Source organism: Aethalodelphis obliquidens, unplaced genomic scaffold, assembly GCF_003676395.1.
Source record: "Aethalodelphis obliquidens isolate GAN/ISIS:26980383/991018 unplaced genomic scaffold, ASM367639v1 scaffold5, whole genome shotgun sequence".
NCBI lineage: Eukaryota > Metazoa > Chordata > Mammalia > Artiodactyla > Delphinidae > Aethalodelphis > Aethalodelphis obliquidens.
In genome coordinates, this window is record NW_020837949.1 from 50,593,803 (window position 1) to 50,608,389 (window position 14,587).

General features: G+C 43.0%; 1 protein-coding gene across 5 annotated transcripts in view; it reads left to right on the forward strand.

Annotated features, from left to right (window-relative positions):
• The window catches only part of OSBPL3 (oxysterol binding protein like 3), a 206,580-nt gene extending 203,962 nt beyond the window's left edge, over positions 1 to 2,618 (forward strand). For all 5 annotated transcript variants that reach the window (XM_027102367.1, XM_027102370.1, XM_027102368.1 and 2 more), the window contains one exon: positions 617 to 2,618. In XM_027102367.1, coding sequence (XP_026958168.1) covers positions 617 to 713 — 97 coding nt within the window. In that variant the 3' untranslated portion in view covers positions 714 to 2,618. The remainder of the gene's footprint in view (positions 1 to 616) is intronic.
• The last annotated feature ends 11,969 nt before the right edge of the window (positions 2,619 to 14,587 follow it).

Below are 14,587 nucleotides of genomic sequence, written 5' to 3' on the forward strand. Positions count from 1 at the left end.
TGAATGAAAAATAGGAGAGGAGTGGAATGTGAGTGTGCATGCGTGCACGCTCACACACGTGGAATTTCTCTGAGTGAAGCTGCTAAGATCATTGTCTCTGCAGAGAACTGGGAGGCTGGGAGTAGGAAGAAAACGTTCAGCTCTCCACTCTTTTGGTACCTTTTGAATTTGGATCTACGTAGTATATTATCTATGCATAGAATAGTGAACCAAGGCTGTTCACTCCAGGCTGCGATTCCAATTCCTTTCCTTTTTACTGTTAATTGATCACTTGATTTGAACAACGTGATTGATTTGTAACTTTTACGTGGCCATACCCCAGGTGGTAGCTGTCATCCCAGCCCTGTTTTCTGTACGACAGACTCTACCCTCACCCACTTCTCTCAGAAGCACCCATTTCTCACAGCCTCTAAGTTGGAGAAGTCAAAGTCAGAAGCAGCAAAACGGTTTCCAGGCTTTCTGCTCCCTCGCTGGTCCAGTACTGGACCACAGGGACAGGGGTGCAGGTGCCAGTGATAAGCTGGAGAGGGCGGGCGGGGGAGGAACGGGGTGAAAAGGAGACAGAGACTATGACAGTCTTGTCACGAGCCTTCAGCAAATTCTTTCACTTTCACAGGAAATCCAGCGATGACTCTTGGGTGAGCAGTGGCACCTATTTGGAACTTAGGAAAGATCTTGGTTTTTCCAAACTGGACCATCCTGTCTTGTGGTAAAAGAGGAAAGAGCGATACATCTTTGTACTTCTCCCGTGTTTGCTTTCTGAAGCCACAAACCTGTGTCTGTATATTTAAACAACATCACCTAGAACAATCACTTGTGCTTCCTGGCTTAGTGTTGTATTTAAGTATATATTTTCTTCAGTAGGTTTCTTTACAATTTCAAATGTTATCACAATTGTTTATATGAATGTAGAACACCTTGAGATTTCTTTTTATATATAAACTATTTAATAAAAATGAAAGATTAAATGTTAACATGTGGGTTAAAAAAGAAGCTTTAACACTAATTTTCCAAAGGTTAGGAAAATTCTAATTAAATGTATGCCTTATAAAATTATGTTGGAAAAAATATCCATCTTTCCCAGGTGCGTTAAGAAATAAGAATACGAAGGGTTACTCACCTGTGTGCAAGCTGCCCAGGTTTAATGTGGTAGCTCAGATATCTTTTTGCCTCAGACAGCTTTTGAATTGCTCACAAAGAACAATTCTGCTGGTACTGAGTCTGAAGAATATTTGCATTTGCGTTTTCGTGCTTGGGGGAATGGTATACGGTTAGTGGGGTGTATGTTTTTATATAAGATGGAGATGGCAGCTTCTCAAAGAGGAAGCATTCGAACTCATCCCTCCCTATAGTTTCATTGCCTTATGTGCAAAATTGTACCGTTACTCAGAAAAATTGATAATCGGAGAAACCCCTGTTAATTAAATGTCAAAATGAAATCCCAGGCGGACAGTAGGAAATTTCTCCTTAGTGAGAGCTGAATCCATTACAAGTTAAGAAACTGTTTTCTGCTTCCCACCCCACCTCTAGCCTCCTCCGCTGTTTGACCACATCTCTGTTGAATATGGAATGTCCCAATTTAGTGTAAAACACAGGTGCATTCAACATGGCAGTTTGATTTTCCAAAAGTTTAGCAAAGTAACTGATTGTTTTAAATAATTCAACATGTTTTTCTTAAATAGTGTTTTGGTATTTTCTACCTCTCAATAAGCACCATATTTTAGATCTTGTATGAAAAGTTTGACCACCTGCCTTATAGACAAATGTAGAGAATTGATGCTCTTCCTTTGTGTTATGTCCTGGTAAAACTTTAAGTGTCTTATCGCTTTCCTACACTTCTTCTTATTCATATCACTCTTTTGTGAGTTTTGCAGCAGTCTTGAATAATACAGACTATAACTACTGAAAGGAGAAACTTCGCCTTTTTAAATGTGTTATTTCCAATTACTATAATAGAATTTGTGCAGTAGTTGAATTGTGTGATCAAAGCAATTCTAACTTCTGCCCAGATTACTTTAAAACCAAAGCCTACGTTTGAAGCCTTTTCCTCTAAAGTCCATGACGATTTTATGTAATATCAAGTAAAGTGGTGTGTAAAAAGATTTCTCCAGAAAACATTTTTAGGTATTTAAATAATTTCAGAGAATGCTATGAGTGAAAAGTAGAATAAATAATGGAAAAAAGAATGCATGATTTTTCAATGTCACACCAAATAACTAGTTGGAGAGTATTGCACTTTCAAAATGGAGAGTTATTTAAAGTGGGTCAGTAGCCTTTTGGAATCTGCAAGTGACTAGCATTTTAAAACAATACACGACTCATTAAATATTGCTTTCATCCATTCCATGTATCAAGACGTCAAGATGAACACAGTTCGAATATCATTTCCATTTCTAAGCAGTTAACTGACCCAATCAAATTCTTTGGTTATGTGCTTTGTTCTTTTCTTTTCAAACATGTATCTAAATTCTGCTCTCACAGACGGGAAGAAGCAGGCTGTAGATTTTAAGGATACTCCAGGGGAAAACAAATCTAGTTTTCACAGTGTGAAGGTAAATGTAGAACTTGAGTACTACTGACTGTTCTAGGCCTACTCCAGGGGCTGGCTCAAAACAAAACAGAAAGAGAACATGCAGCCTGAATGGACGTAGCTTTGTCATGCAGTCTTTGGAAAGTCTTTAATTGTCCTGATGCTGTTATTTCAGTTGATCTTATGTTTCATTTTGTAATCACGAGGATCAAGGGACCAAATATCACCTTTGTAGTCATCTTATTTGAGATGGGAGTGGGGCTGAATTTGAATATGTATGCAGATTTTAAAGTCTATTAGTACCTACATCTATAAAGGGCTTTTCTGAAATTTAAGCAGCTTGGTGATGCATCCTATTATAATCCTCAAATTCCCTTGAGTGGGAAATGGCTTCTTTTTTCCTTCAGCCTCCATTCTCAAAAGCATCCTCTCACCTAATTTGTATCTCAAGGACATTTTATATTCTTAGGATGAAGAAAACAGAAACATGGCATTGTTTGGGAAGAATTGAGGTAGAATTGACTTTGGATTTTGAATCTCCCGATTGCATAATGCCAATCACTGCATCACTTGAGGTACATGTTGTAACCTCCATTTCATTCCTTATCATCCCATCCCAAATGTATGGTGAACTGCACAGCTGTTCTTGGAAATGGGACCGTGTACAGTCAGCCACGTTACACTTCCAGTGTTCCTGTTGCCCCTGCCAGTTATCCAAAGCTGCGGGACATGCTTCAGGAAGGAGCCACCGTCTCCAGGGTAGCCTGGCAGCAGGTTACTCCCTCCCCAGGCCCCAAAGCCTAGGCTGGTATTTCCTGGAGTCAAACTCAATAATCAAAGCCTCAGTGCAGCTCCTCCATGCCATGCACCTCCCAGAAGCCAGGCTGGTTCTGGTACTAATTAAACACATGGAGTTCACTTTAGGACAACCGTCCGTTATGTATCAGGTCCTCACAGAATGCCCAGAAAGCCCTCATGGCCTCCTGTGCTTCCTGTGAGGTTCTCTGGGAGAGAAAAGTAGACAAACCAACTTTTAAAAAAATATATTTGCTTCATTCGGGCTGCTGCTTTTCTCACATTCTACCTTTAACTACTTCCAGTAAATCATTGGCTTGGGCTTCGCGAGCGATATCCATCTGTATTCCTCAGACTTATGATGAGTGGTCTTAGCCTACTATTAACAACGTCGTCCCGAAGAGAAAAATGATAAAGTATACAGTTTTTATTTGGCTGTTGAAACTTGTCGTAGGTCTACTGCATACTCTGTAGTTATGCCTTCCAGCTATCACAGGATTTCCTCAGAGCTTTTAGTTATGAGTAGGAGCAATAAGCAGTTGTTCTTATGATCTTAGGAATGATAGTTCCAATGTATTGGCGTAATGTATTTGAATGTCTTTAATTTTGATATTAACATTGGCATACCTCTATTTTTGCTACCAGATGACAGCTATTTTCATGTGCTCAATTTTCCCTACATTGTATTCATCTGTTGCTTAGTGTTTGTCTTTACTTCTCTGTGTTGGAAATAGATATATATCACAGAAGTCTGCAAATTGCAGCAGTCTGAAATGCAAACCATTTTCAGAGACTTTGGTTTTGAGGAATGCAATGATCAAGAGTTGTTAATTTATTTTATTCATGATGATTTTATCTTCCTCACTTACCCTCAGAGGATACTATTTTTTTTAATGGATATTTGTCAATCTTTCATCTAACCATTTATAAGATTATTTTCTGTTTAAAATCCCAGCCTTCCACCCATCCCCTTACGCCTCCCCCAAAAGCTCTGACTAATTTGTTTTTCTCCCTCGTGAAGCTAGTTGACTGTGAATAAATAACATGGAAAAAGGCCTCTCCTGTCGTTGTGTTTTCAGGTTAATGGGCATATGTGGCTGCTGAACGGACAGAGCAAGACTCTAGCTGAGACTTTACTGAGGGAGAAACACACAAGGTTAGCTCAAGGGATGGGGTTGGAAATAAAAAATACCCCAGGACATAAAGAAGCCTGGAAACTTTGGCAAAAGTTGCCATACTTTGGGTCTGAACATTTCCAAGGTGTACTGCAAATGTAGGTCCCCCAGCCTTTGGGACAGGGGACCTGAGGCAGCTAGAGCCCCAGACAGCCCCCAAAGAAGCCCTGTCTGTTCAACCCAGCGTGCTATGGAAATATTTTCTGTGTGTCCTAACATGAAAAAGGAAAATGCCGACTAGTCACACTGGTCTAATGGCCCTTACGAATGGCTGACTCATCTCCCACACCCAACTTGTGTCCTTTGCAATGCCCCAAACACTTAACCTTCCCTGAAGTCCCATTTGAGTGAGTTCCTACATTTATGGTGTTACGCACGCACTGGATCTCAGTTACACACATAAGGTCACATCTCTGCCTCCCCCAAAGCGCTAAAGAGACAACCAAAAGCAATTCATGAACCTTGATTGGATCCTAGCTTAAAAGAAAAGCTATAAAAGACATTTTGAGGGCAATTAGTGACATTTGCATATAAACATCGTGAAATTACTGCTAATTTCCATATGTGTATATGATATTGCCTGTTGATCCGTATCAAATCTGCCATCGAAGAAGGATTGACATTCCAAATAATACGAACACTAAAGGAAACCTTAAAAGGCAACCTCAGGCCATTTTAACGTGCTTGGCCATTATTGGAATAGATATTAAAGCATCCTAAGGTGTTGACTTTGAGGAAGCAATGAAATTTGAAGGTACAAGTTTTCGGCCTTTAGTTTAGGAACTCAGTCGTATTATTTTCCAGTCATACTGGTGGAATACCTGCACTAATATAATGTCCATCAGTGACCAGAGAATCAGGATATCATGGTCCTAGCTGACAACAGTCAGGAGTTTCTTATTATGGACTAATTAGTTGGAGTCCCTGCAGGAAAGCGAATCCAACTCCATAGCTCAGGAGATTTAAATGAAGGGCTACTTGAAGGGCTGTTAGCAGGATTAAGGCATATCAGCAACAGCTGGAAGTTGTAACCGCCCCTGCAGGAGCTGGACCTCTGAGGAAGGAAGGGTGGTCAGGAGCTCTAGTGGAGGGACGTTCGGCCTCTGCCAGAAAATCCAGTCGAGCGTCAGGAAGAGGTCTCCCAACCTCGGTCTCCTCTGGCCGCCATTCTCCCTGGTGGCTGAACTCAAGTGGGTACAAGCCCCGAAGTGCAGGAGGAGGCCCCGGGCCAACAGAGAAACAAGCACCTGGACCTTATGTTCACCGGCATCTTCACATCTGAGCTGTCAGAGGAATTTTCAGTAAGTAAATAGGCTTCAGGGCCAGTTTTTTTTAGAGGATAGAATTTATTTTGGCTCCCAGTTATTTTACCAAGGATGAATTATGATTAACTGTGCTTTTTAAAAACTGGTTCTCCATGATATTACTGTTGTTGTAACACTTTTAATGAGTTAAGGGCAGCCTCTCTTTATTAAATGCCATAGTTTAAACAGGTATCAGACTGGGAAAAACATGTCAGCTTAAGCAGCAATTCTCAAATTTGGCTGATGTCCTGGGGGGTTTCACACACAAACAGACAGACACACACACACACACACACACACACACACACACACACACACACACACACACACACACACACACACACACACACACACACACACACACACACACACACACACACACACACACACACACACACACACACACACACACACACACACACACACACACACACACACACACACACACACACACACACACACACTCTTCCTCTGGGTGGTTCAGACCCAGACAGCCTCACACAGTCTGTTGACCAGCATTTGCTCACTGCAGAGCAGGCACACCACTTTCTAATTTCGTGATTGTTCTAGGACTTAGAAAATGGCATGTTGGTAAGAACTATGTGTTTCTTTTCATGACACTTTGCTCATTGCTTTTGTGCTTTATTTGAGATGTAAAGTTAGGGGCCTTGACACTCGTGGGTACTTTAACACAGGGGTACCCAACCCCCAGGTCCTGGACCAGTACCTTCCTTGGCCTGTTAGGAACTGGCCACACAGCAGGAGGTGAGCGTGGGAAGCTTCCTCTACCACTCCCATCGCTCGCATGACCGCCTGGACCATTTTCCCCCTCAACCATCCGTGGAAAAATTGTCTTCTACGAAACCAGTCCCTGGTGCCAGAAAGGGTGGGGACCGCTGCTTTAACAAGGGCCTGCAGACAGGGAGCGAGTAGCAGCTGCTGTGATGGATGCTTTCTTTGAAAAGTATATACTGAGCCAGGAATGGTCCCAGACACGGGCAATACATGGCCTTCCTCCTTGAGAAGCTTCCAGTCTTCTGGGAAGCCAGTGGTCAGTGAGAAACTGCAGTACGTAAGAAGGCTCTTGGATGTGGTAAGAGGATGCCCACGTGATGAGGGGAGAGGTGACGGGGCTCAGCCACACTGCAGACATGGCCTGAGAGGAGGGCCGGATCACAGGGCCAGTGAAAGGAAGTGGCCAGGGAAGTCTGGGGGAGGGGGGAGAGGAGGCATGGGTGACTCAGGCCAGTTAGACCACGGTACCGCTTCCCAACCAGTGTCACAATGAAATGTTTTGATGTGTCACAATACCTGGTGTTTCCTCAGCCTGGAGCTATGAGACAAGGGTGGGGAGAAGAAGCAGGCAGCGCCCAGACATCCAGGGGGGGCAAGGGAAACGCCCGAGGACCCCACTCTTCTACCTCTGCGGCAGGGTCACATAAGCTTCCACCTCCAGTGTCCCCTCCCCATACATCCAAACACAGTGTAGTGAGGGAAACGGAGACCAAGCCTGGGAAATCTAAGAGGTTCACCATGTATCCAGAAGTGACTGAGAATTTCCAGAGCAGATTTTCTAAATTATCAGATTAGACTAAGTTTTTTTTCCTAATTTTTTATTGTGGTAAAAAAAAATTTATTGAGCTATATTTGATGTATGGCACTGTGTAAGCTGAAGGTGTACAGCATAATTGACTTACATTTATTGTGACATGATCACCACCCTAAGTTTAGTTGACATCCATCTTCTCATATAGATACAAAAAAGAAAAAAAAAAGTTTTTTCCTTATAATGAGAATTCTTATGATCTACTCTCTTAACAACTTTCAAATATACCATACAGCAGCATTAGTTCTAGTCATCATGTTGTTTATTACATTCCCAGTACTTATTTATCTCATAACTGGAAGTTTGTACATTTTTGGGTGTGCAGGTCAGTGGCATTAAATGCATTCACGTTCTGCGACCATCACCACTCTCCATCTCCAGAATTTTTTTCATCGTCCCATACTGAGATTCTGTACCTATTTAGACTAAACAACATTGGACCTTGAGTTAATTTTTTTCTTACTAACCAATAGGTGAAGGGCTTGTGAGGAAGACCAGATCAGTTACTGACAAGATGAAAGAATTGCGTTTCTCTCACTTCTGAGTTATAGTGTGTGATAATTTTTCAAACTCACCTCCAAAGCCTCACCACAACCCCATTTAGGAATCCGCATTTAACAGAAGTGTTCACTGAGGACCAGACGTTAAGCAATTTGACCAAACTCTCCCAACTCCTTAATAGAGTGGGAATATGAGTGCATGTCCGATGTGTTTCAAAACCCAGCTCCTTCTGCTACAGATTGAAATATGTGATCCCAACAACCTTTTCCTTTCCAAGAACTTGTTCTCTAATTTTAGTCCCAAAGGTTTCCTTAGGTCTTTGAAGCTGACACAGGGAGCTCATTGGACAGGAAAAGAACCCTGGGATGGGACTTGGGAACCTAATTGTAGTTAATGGTGAGAACTTGTGTAGGTCACTTATCCTCCGCAAATCTCACTTGGCCCCAACATCAAATGAACAGATTGTTATGAAATTTCTCTCTGTGCTGCCATGTTGTGATCTCAAGAATAGGTAGAAATGTTCTTTGGTCAATCAATAAATATTCATGAGCACCAAACGCATGCCAGACCTAATCCCTGCCCTCACGGAGCTTACCTACGGATTGCAGAATCTGCCCTAAATTATTCTTTTCTATTCTATCCTGAAAATGGGAAATATTTGGCCATATAGAAGAATTACATTGCTTACTTAGAAAGTACGGTCGGCTTCTGAATCATGTTTTGTGAAATCAAAATGATCCGAGAGTGAACAACAGGCTTCAAAGCCTATTGATACGGTCCTTTGCCTACACATTCACCAAGCCAACAATACAGGGAATACAGGGAGATTTTAAAAATTAAGTTTCTGTTCTTGTGGAGCTTAGAGTCTGTTGGGACAGAGGGTGGGGGCCAGGGGTGGAGACAATGAGCTCATAAACAGATGTGTGGTGTGACAGATGTGAAAGTGCTGTGGAGGAACATCCTCAAGGACTATGGGAAGATGAATATTTCAATAGCAAATACAAGTCTGAAGCAGGGATGAGTCTGGTGCATTTGAGGCAAGGAAGCCAGTGCAGGTGGAGAAGTGTGAGTGGGGGAGAGGGTGGCAAATCAAAATTAGGGCAGGGAGGTACTTGGGGTCATAGGACTTTGGTTTTTGCTGAATGGGATTAAAAGTCAATAAAGGGTTTTGAGCAGAGGAATGACATGATTTGATTTATGATTTTAAAGGGTCATCTGGCTGCCTGGTGGAGATTGTAGGGGTCACAGGCAAAAACAAGGAGCTCAGTTTGGAGGTTATTGGACTCATCCAGAGAGGGATGGTGGAGGTGCGGACCAGAGTGGAAGTAGTGGAGGGAAGCAGAAAGAAATTGGAAATACTTTGAAGGTAGAATCAACAAGATTGTCGAAAGAGTTGGATTTGGGATGTGGGAGGAGAGAAGTCGATGATGACTCTAAGGTCTGTAGCCTGAGCCACTAGGATGAAGTTGCCATGAACTGAGATAAGGAAGACTATAGGCAGAGCAGATTTGGGTGCTCTGGTGAAAAAATTAGGTGGTGAATTGTTTTGAGAGTAGGCAGCTGGATACGAGTGCAGTAGAGGGTAATGCAGCAGGCTTGGGTTGTTCAAACCTTGCAATTTGAACACAGAAAAGGCTGGACCATGACCATCTTTTGGGAGATACCCTCTAAGCCCTTGGAATATCTTTCCTGATAAGAGTGTTTTTATATACCTGGGACCTTGGGCCATGCCAGATAGTTTATAGTCAAAATGTGGTTATGGTGGAGACTTTGGGCCACACTGTACCAGTTTGACCTCCAGAAGGGCTGCAAACTAAGTAACTGTGGTCAGCCACGTGGATGCTCCATGCCTATGTGACCAGTGCTGGACCCTGAGGCTTCCCTGGTTGACAACACTCTGAACATGTGGCCACACATAGTTACCGGGATTCCTCAAGTGAAAAATGCAGGAGAAATTTTAGACTTCTCCTCCTCCCTCATCCCCACGTTCGTGGGACCTGAGTCCTGCCCAGTCCACCTGAGAAGTTCCTCCTTCTTACCCACAGCCCTGTCTCCAGCCAGACCCTCGATGGGTCCTGCCTGGCCGAATGGAGCCTCTGTCTGCAGTCCCAACTCCTCGCCATCCATCCTCTTAGCCCCAACCAGAGTGACTTTTCTAAGCTCTGGTCACAACGGTAATCTCATTACAATACGTCTCTGCTCAGAACACCTCAGCATTGTGTGTATGTAACACTGTGGTCACAAGCCCAGCCTTTGGAGACAGAGACTTGGGTTTGAAGCCTGGCTCTGGTGTTTCCTCAGTTCCGCACTGGAGTTCTCCCCCGAGCAATGTCATGTGGATCACCAGTTGCTGCCATTTACTGATGGCTCACACTGTGCTAATCACTGTCCCCAAGGCTCTCTCAATGTCCCCGCATCACCAAGAAGGAAATGGAGACCTAGGCTGAGGAACCTGCTCACAGTCACAATCTCGAACTCGATAAAGCCAGGATTCAAATGCTCTCAGCCTCTAAACCAGCAGTTCTCAGAAAGTGGTCTGGGAGCCCCTGGGCAAGGTCTGAAATAATTTCATAACAATGTTAAGATACTCTTTGTCTTTTTCACTTTCTCTCTTGAGTGTACAGTGGGATTTTTCCAGAAGCTACATGACGTGAGTGTGCAAGGTTAATGCAGAAGCAGACATGTGAAGTCAGCTGTCTTCTTTTAAGCCAGACAGTAATGATATTTTCAAAAATATAAAGCAATGCTATTCTTCCCTCTAATTTTTTTGTTTTGGAGACTCTGGTTGTATTTCTTTAAAAGTATGTTTTTATGTTAACATATAATGGTTTATTTTCCATACTTTTCATGAATTAATATTTCTCAATTTCTCAGTTTGTACTTCTAATACAGTAAATATCAGTAGATATAACCTACATAAATAAAAGCTCTCTGGGGTTCTCTAATTTTTAAGAGCATGAAGTTTTTTAAAGAGCATACGGTTGTTTTGTTTTATTTTGTTTTGTTTTTTGCGGTACGCGGGCCTCTCACTGTTGTGGCCTCTCCCGTTGCGGAGCACAGGCTCCGGACGCGCAGGCTCAGCGGCTATGGCTCACGGGCCCAGCCTGTCCGCGGCATGTGGGATCTTCCCGGACCGGGGCATGAACCCGTGTGCCCTGCATCAGCAGGCGGACTCTCAGCCACTGCGCCACCAGGGAAGCCCAAAGAGCATACAGTTTTTAAGAGCATATTTAATCTTGAGACCAAATAGTGTGAGCAACACAGCACTAAGCTGTACATAATATGTAAATTGCTTATTATGGTGGTGCCTAGTGGAGAATAAGGGCTCAATAAATGGTTGTTTTTTACTATTTTATACGGTGCTATAAATGAATACTAAATGTACTGGCCCGTGACTACTCTACACCTCACTTCTCCTCACTTCCCTGGATGCCCTCTTCTCCCCTGTTTTACTGAGTTGCCTGTAGTCTCAAATCCCCAAGCCTCTGCACACTCTGTTCCTCTTAGAGAAACGTCTCTCCCACCACATCTACCGAACTCACAGCTTCTCCCCCTCAAGCCTCAGCTCAAGCATCTGCACCTTTTAGAAGGCTTCCTGGAACTGGGCTCTACACCCCTAACTCCCTGTCCAGGACCCGCCCATCATACGTACTGACTTGGGCAGAAAGTCCTGGGGATTTTGTTAATTTCCTTGGAGAGGAAAATTTTTGTTACCACCCATTCAGTATACTTGAGAAAGAGGTCTTCTTCCTGGAACATAGCCATTTCCCGTCACTAGAACAATAATTGCAAGAAAGATCATGGCCTAGGCCAGTGCTCCCCAAATGTGGCCTAAACCCTGTGCTACCATATCACTGAGGTGCATCTTAATATATGTATTCCTGCCCCCATCCATGACCTACCGAGTCACACTCCCTGAGAATAAAAATTTTTGTTAAGCTTTTTTTCTGTTTTTATTGATTGATTGATTTTAAAATTTTATTGGAGTATAGTTGATTTACAATGTTGTGTTTCAGGTGTACAGCAAAATGATTCAGTTATACATATATTCATTCTTTTAGATGCTTTACCCATACAGGTTATTACAGAATATTGAGTATAGTTCCCTGTGCTATACAGTAGGTCCTTGTTGGTTATCTATTTTATATATAGTAGTGTGTGTATGTCAATCCCAAGCTCCTAATTTATCCCTCCCCACCATATTTCCCCTTTGGTAACCATAAGTTTGCTTTCGATATTTGTAAGTCTGTTTCTGTTTTGTAAATAAGTTCATTTGTATCATTTTTTAAATTAGATTCCACACAGTGATATATTTGTCTTTCTCCGTATGACTTACTTCACTTAGTATGATAATCTGTAAGTCCATCCATGTTGCTGCAAATGGCATTATTTCATTCTTTTTAATGGCCGAGTAATATTCCATTGTATATATATACCACATCTTCTTTATCCATTCCTCTGTCGATGGAGAATATGATTTTTTTAATAACAAAGTCTTATGTTGATTTGGTGATTCTTATATGCACAAAGGTCTGAGAACCAGTCTTCTAGGTACTACTAGGTGCCACTGAGTAGGGAGAAAGATGACTAAGAATGATACTATGGTGAGAAAGGAAATAACCTACAATGAATATTTACCACGTATGGAAACCTATTAAAGGGAGTTGGTTCTATTGGGAAGGGGGTCAGGGGGGATTTGACAGAAGATGTGACGTTGGACTTGGTTTGACTGGGCATTTTTAGCAGAGAAGGACAACAGGGGTATTCCAGCCAAGGAGAAGGTCATGTGTAATGGAAAAGAAGCCTGAAAGCGTGTGGCACAGATAGAGAAATGCAGAAAACCCTCTGCATTCTTTGCTTTGATGTTATGTACAACCAAGAAACTTTGGGGATATTAATTTGGCTACTTAGCTGCTATGTGCTGGGTGGTAAACATGAGCTTTCCAGCCATTGGAGAGACATTTGTGCATCTTGCACTACTAATCAATAAGCTGATATCCTGATTTGTAAGTTGACCTTTGGTTAGGGTGGATCAGTACTACAGAATGTGTCAGGTGGCAAAATTCAGTTTCTAACCTGTAACACTGAGGCCTTAAATGTGATTTCACAAGGTGCGAGGTGCCCCATGAGGCTAGCCAGAAGAGCCAGCTGACCTCTCAACCCTCTTGTAGTGGACACTGTAGTTTGCTTCCCAAAGCCACCACGTTAGCCTCCTTCTTACTTACAAACAGCACTTTGATTCTGTTCAGATATGGACAGCCTTGTGTTTGAAGGGAGGCCAAGCCCCTTCCCTGGCCCCAGCATCTCAATCAGACTAAACCAATAGGGCAGTTCCTCCTCCTGCCAGTGACTGACTTAGGAATGGGCTTGGGATGAGATGTGGGAAGAAATCTGCTGGCAGCCTGAGAAATGTTTTCCACAGTCTCACAAAGGGACTAAGGAGAAGGCCATCTCCTTTCCAGCCTTGAACTGTTGGGTGGATTGTTTCTACAGTCAACCTGAAACCAGGAAGAGGCAAGTCTGAGGGCAATACCAGGGGGCTGAGGATGGCAGTGAGAAATGGCAGACAGAGGCTGGGCTGTAGATGATGTCACTGAGTCTCTGAATTAGCCACCCTGAAACTGCTCTGCCTGTGCACATCTTGATGTGTGAGATGACAGGTGTCCTTATTCGTTAGGCCATTTTAGTTTTTTTTTTTTTTTTCAGCTGAATGCACACTAATGGCACCTCTCTGACACAGACACACACAAACACAACATACCACTTATCACGTCCCCAACGTGGGAACTGAAATTAAGGTGTCACAGGGAATGTTGGAGCAGCCTTACTGCTGGGCCTCCAGAAACTGATAAATATTTATGGAACTAGAAGATGATTCAGAATCCCACCTACTTCTATCAATAAGATTATCTTATCCTGCATAAGGACAGGTTAATCCCCCTCCTGTGTACCTCTCTGCCGCTACGTCTGCCATTCTGCAGTTACCAACAACTTTGTTATCAGATGATCTTTTCTCTGTCATGGCTTCTGTTTGTTCATAGTTTCTGCTGCTTAATTTCTCTCTGGATATCTTTCAGCTTCTGCAACTGACAACGTAATTATCTACATTTCAGTTTTTCTAGAAAAGTGTCACATCCCAGTGGGTAAGGCTGTCCTGTCAGCCATGTCATCTGCTGCTGACAGCACTGTAAGTTGACCGTGGTGGAGTCATAGGTCCAGCCCTAGCCCACCTGGTGGAGGCCTAGGTGGAGGGTCACATTGTACCAGTGTGACAATTTATTCAGAAAGAACCATGTAGAAACTAGGGATTGTGGAGTCTGGGGAGTATCGTGAAGTATTATCTGTTCAGCACTATGGCAGCTTCCCAGCTGTCCCGCCTATATCAATTAATTCTCCTATTACTCCAAAATCATAGAAGCTTTGGCTGGGCATGTGCTTAGCCAGTGAATGACATTTCCCAGACTCATGCAAGTTGTGGCCGTGTGACTATATTCTTACTGAAATGTCACGAGTAGAGTGTTACGTGCAGCTTCTGGGATATGCCTTTAAAATGAAAGGAATGTCCCCTCCCCATCCTGGTCTCCCTTCCCTGCTGGCTGCATATGGATGGAATGACGGAAACGGGAAGAGCTTTCTTACACCTCAGGATGGAAACTGCATGTTGGCAGGCCAGCAA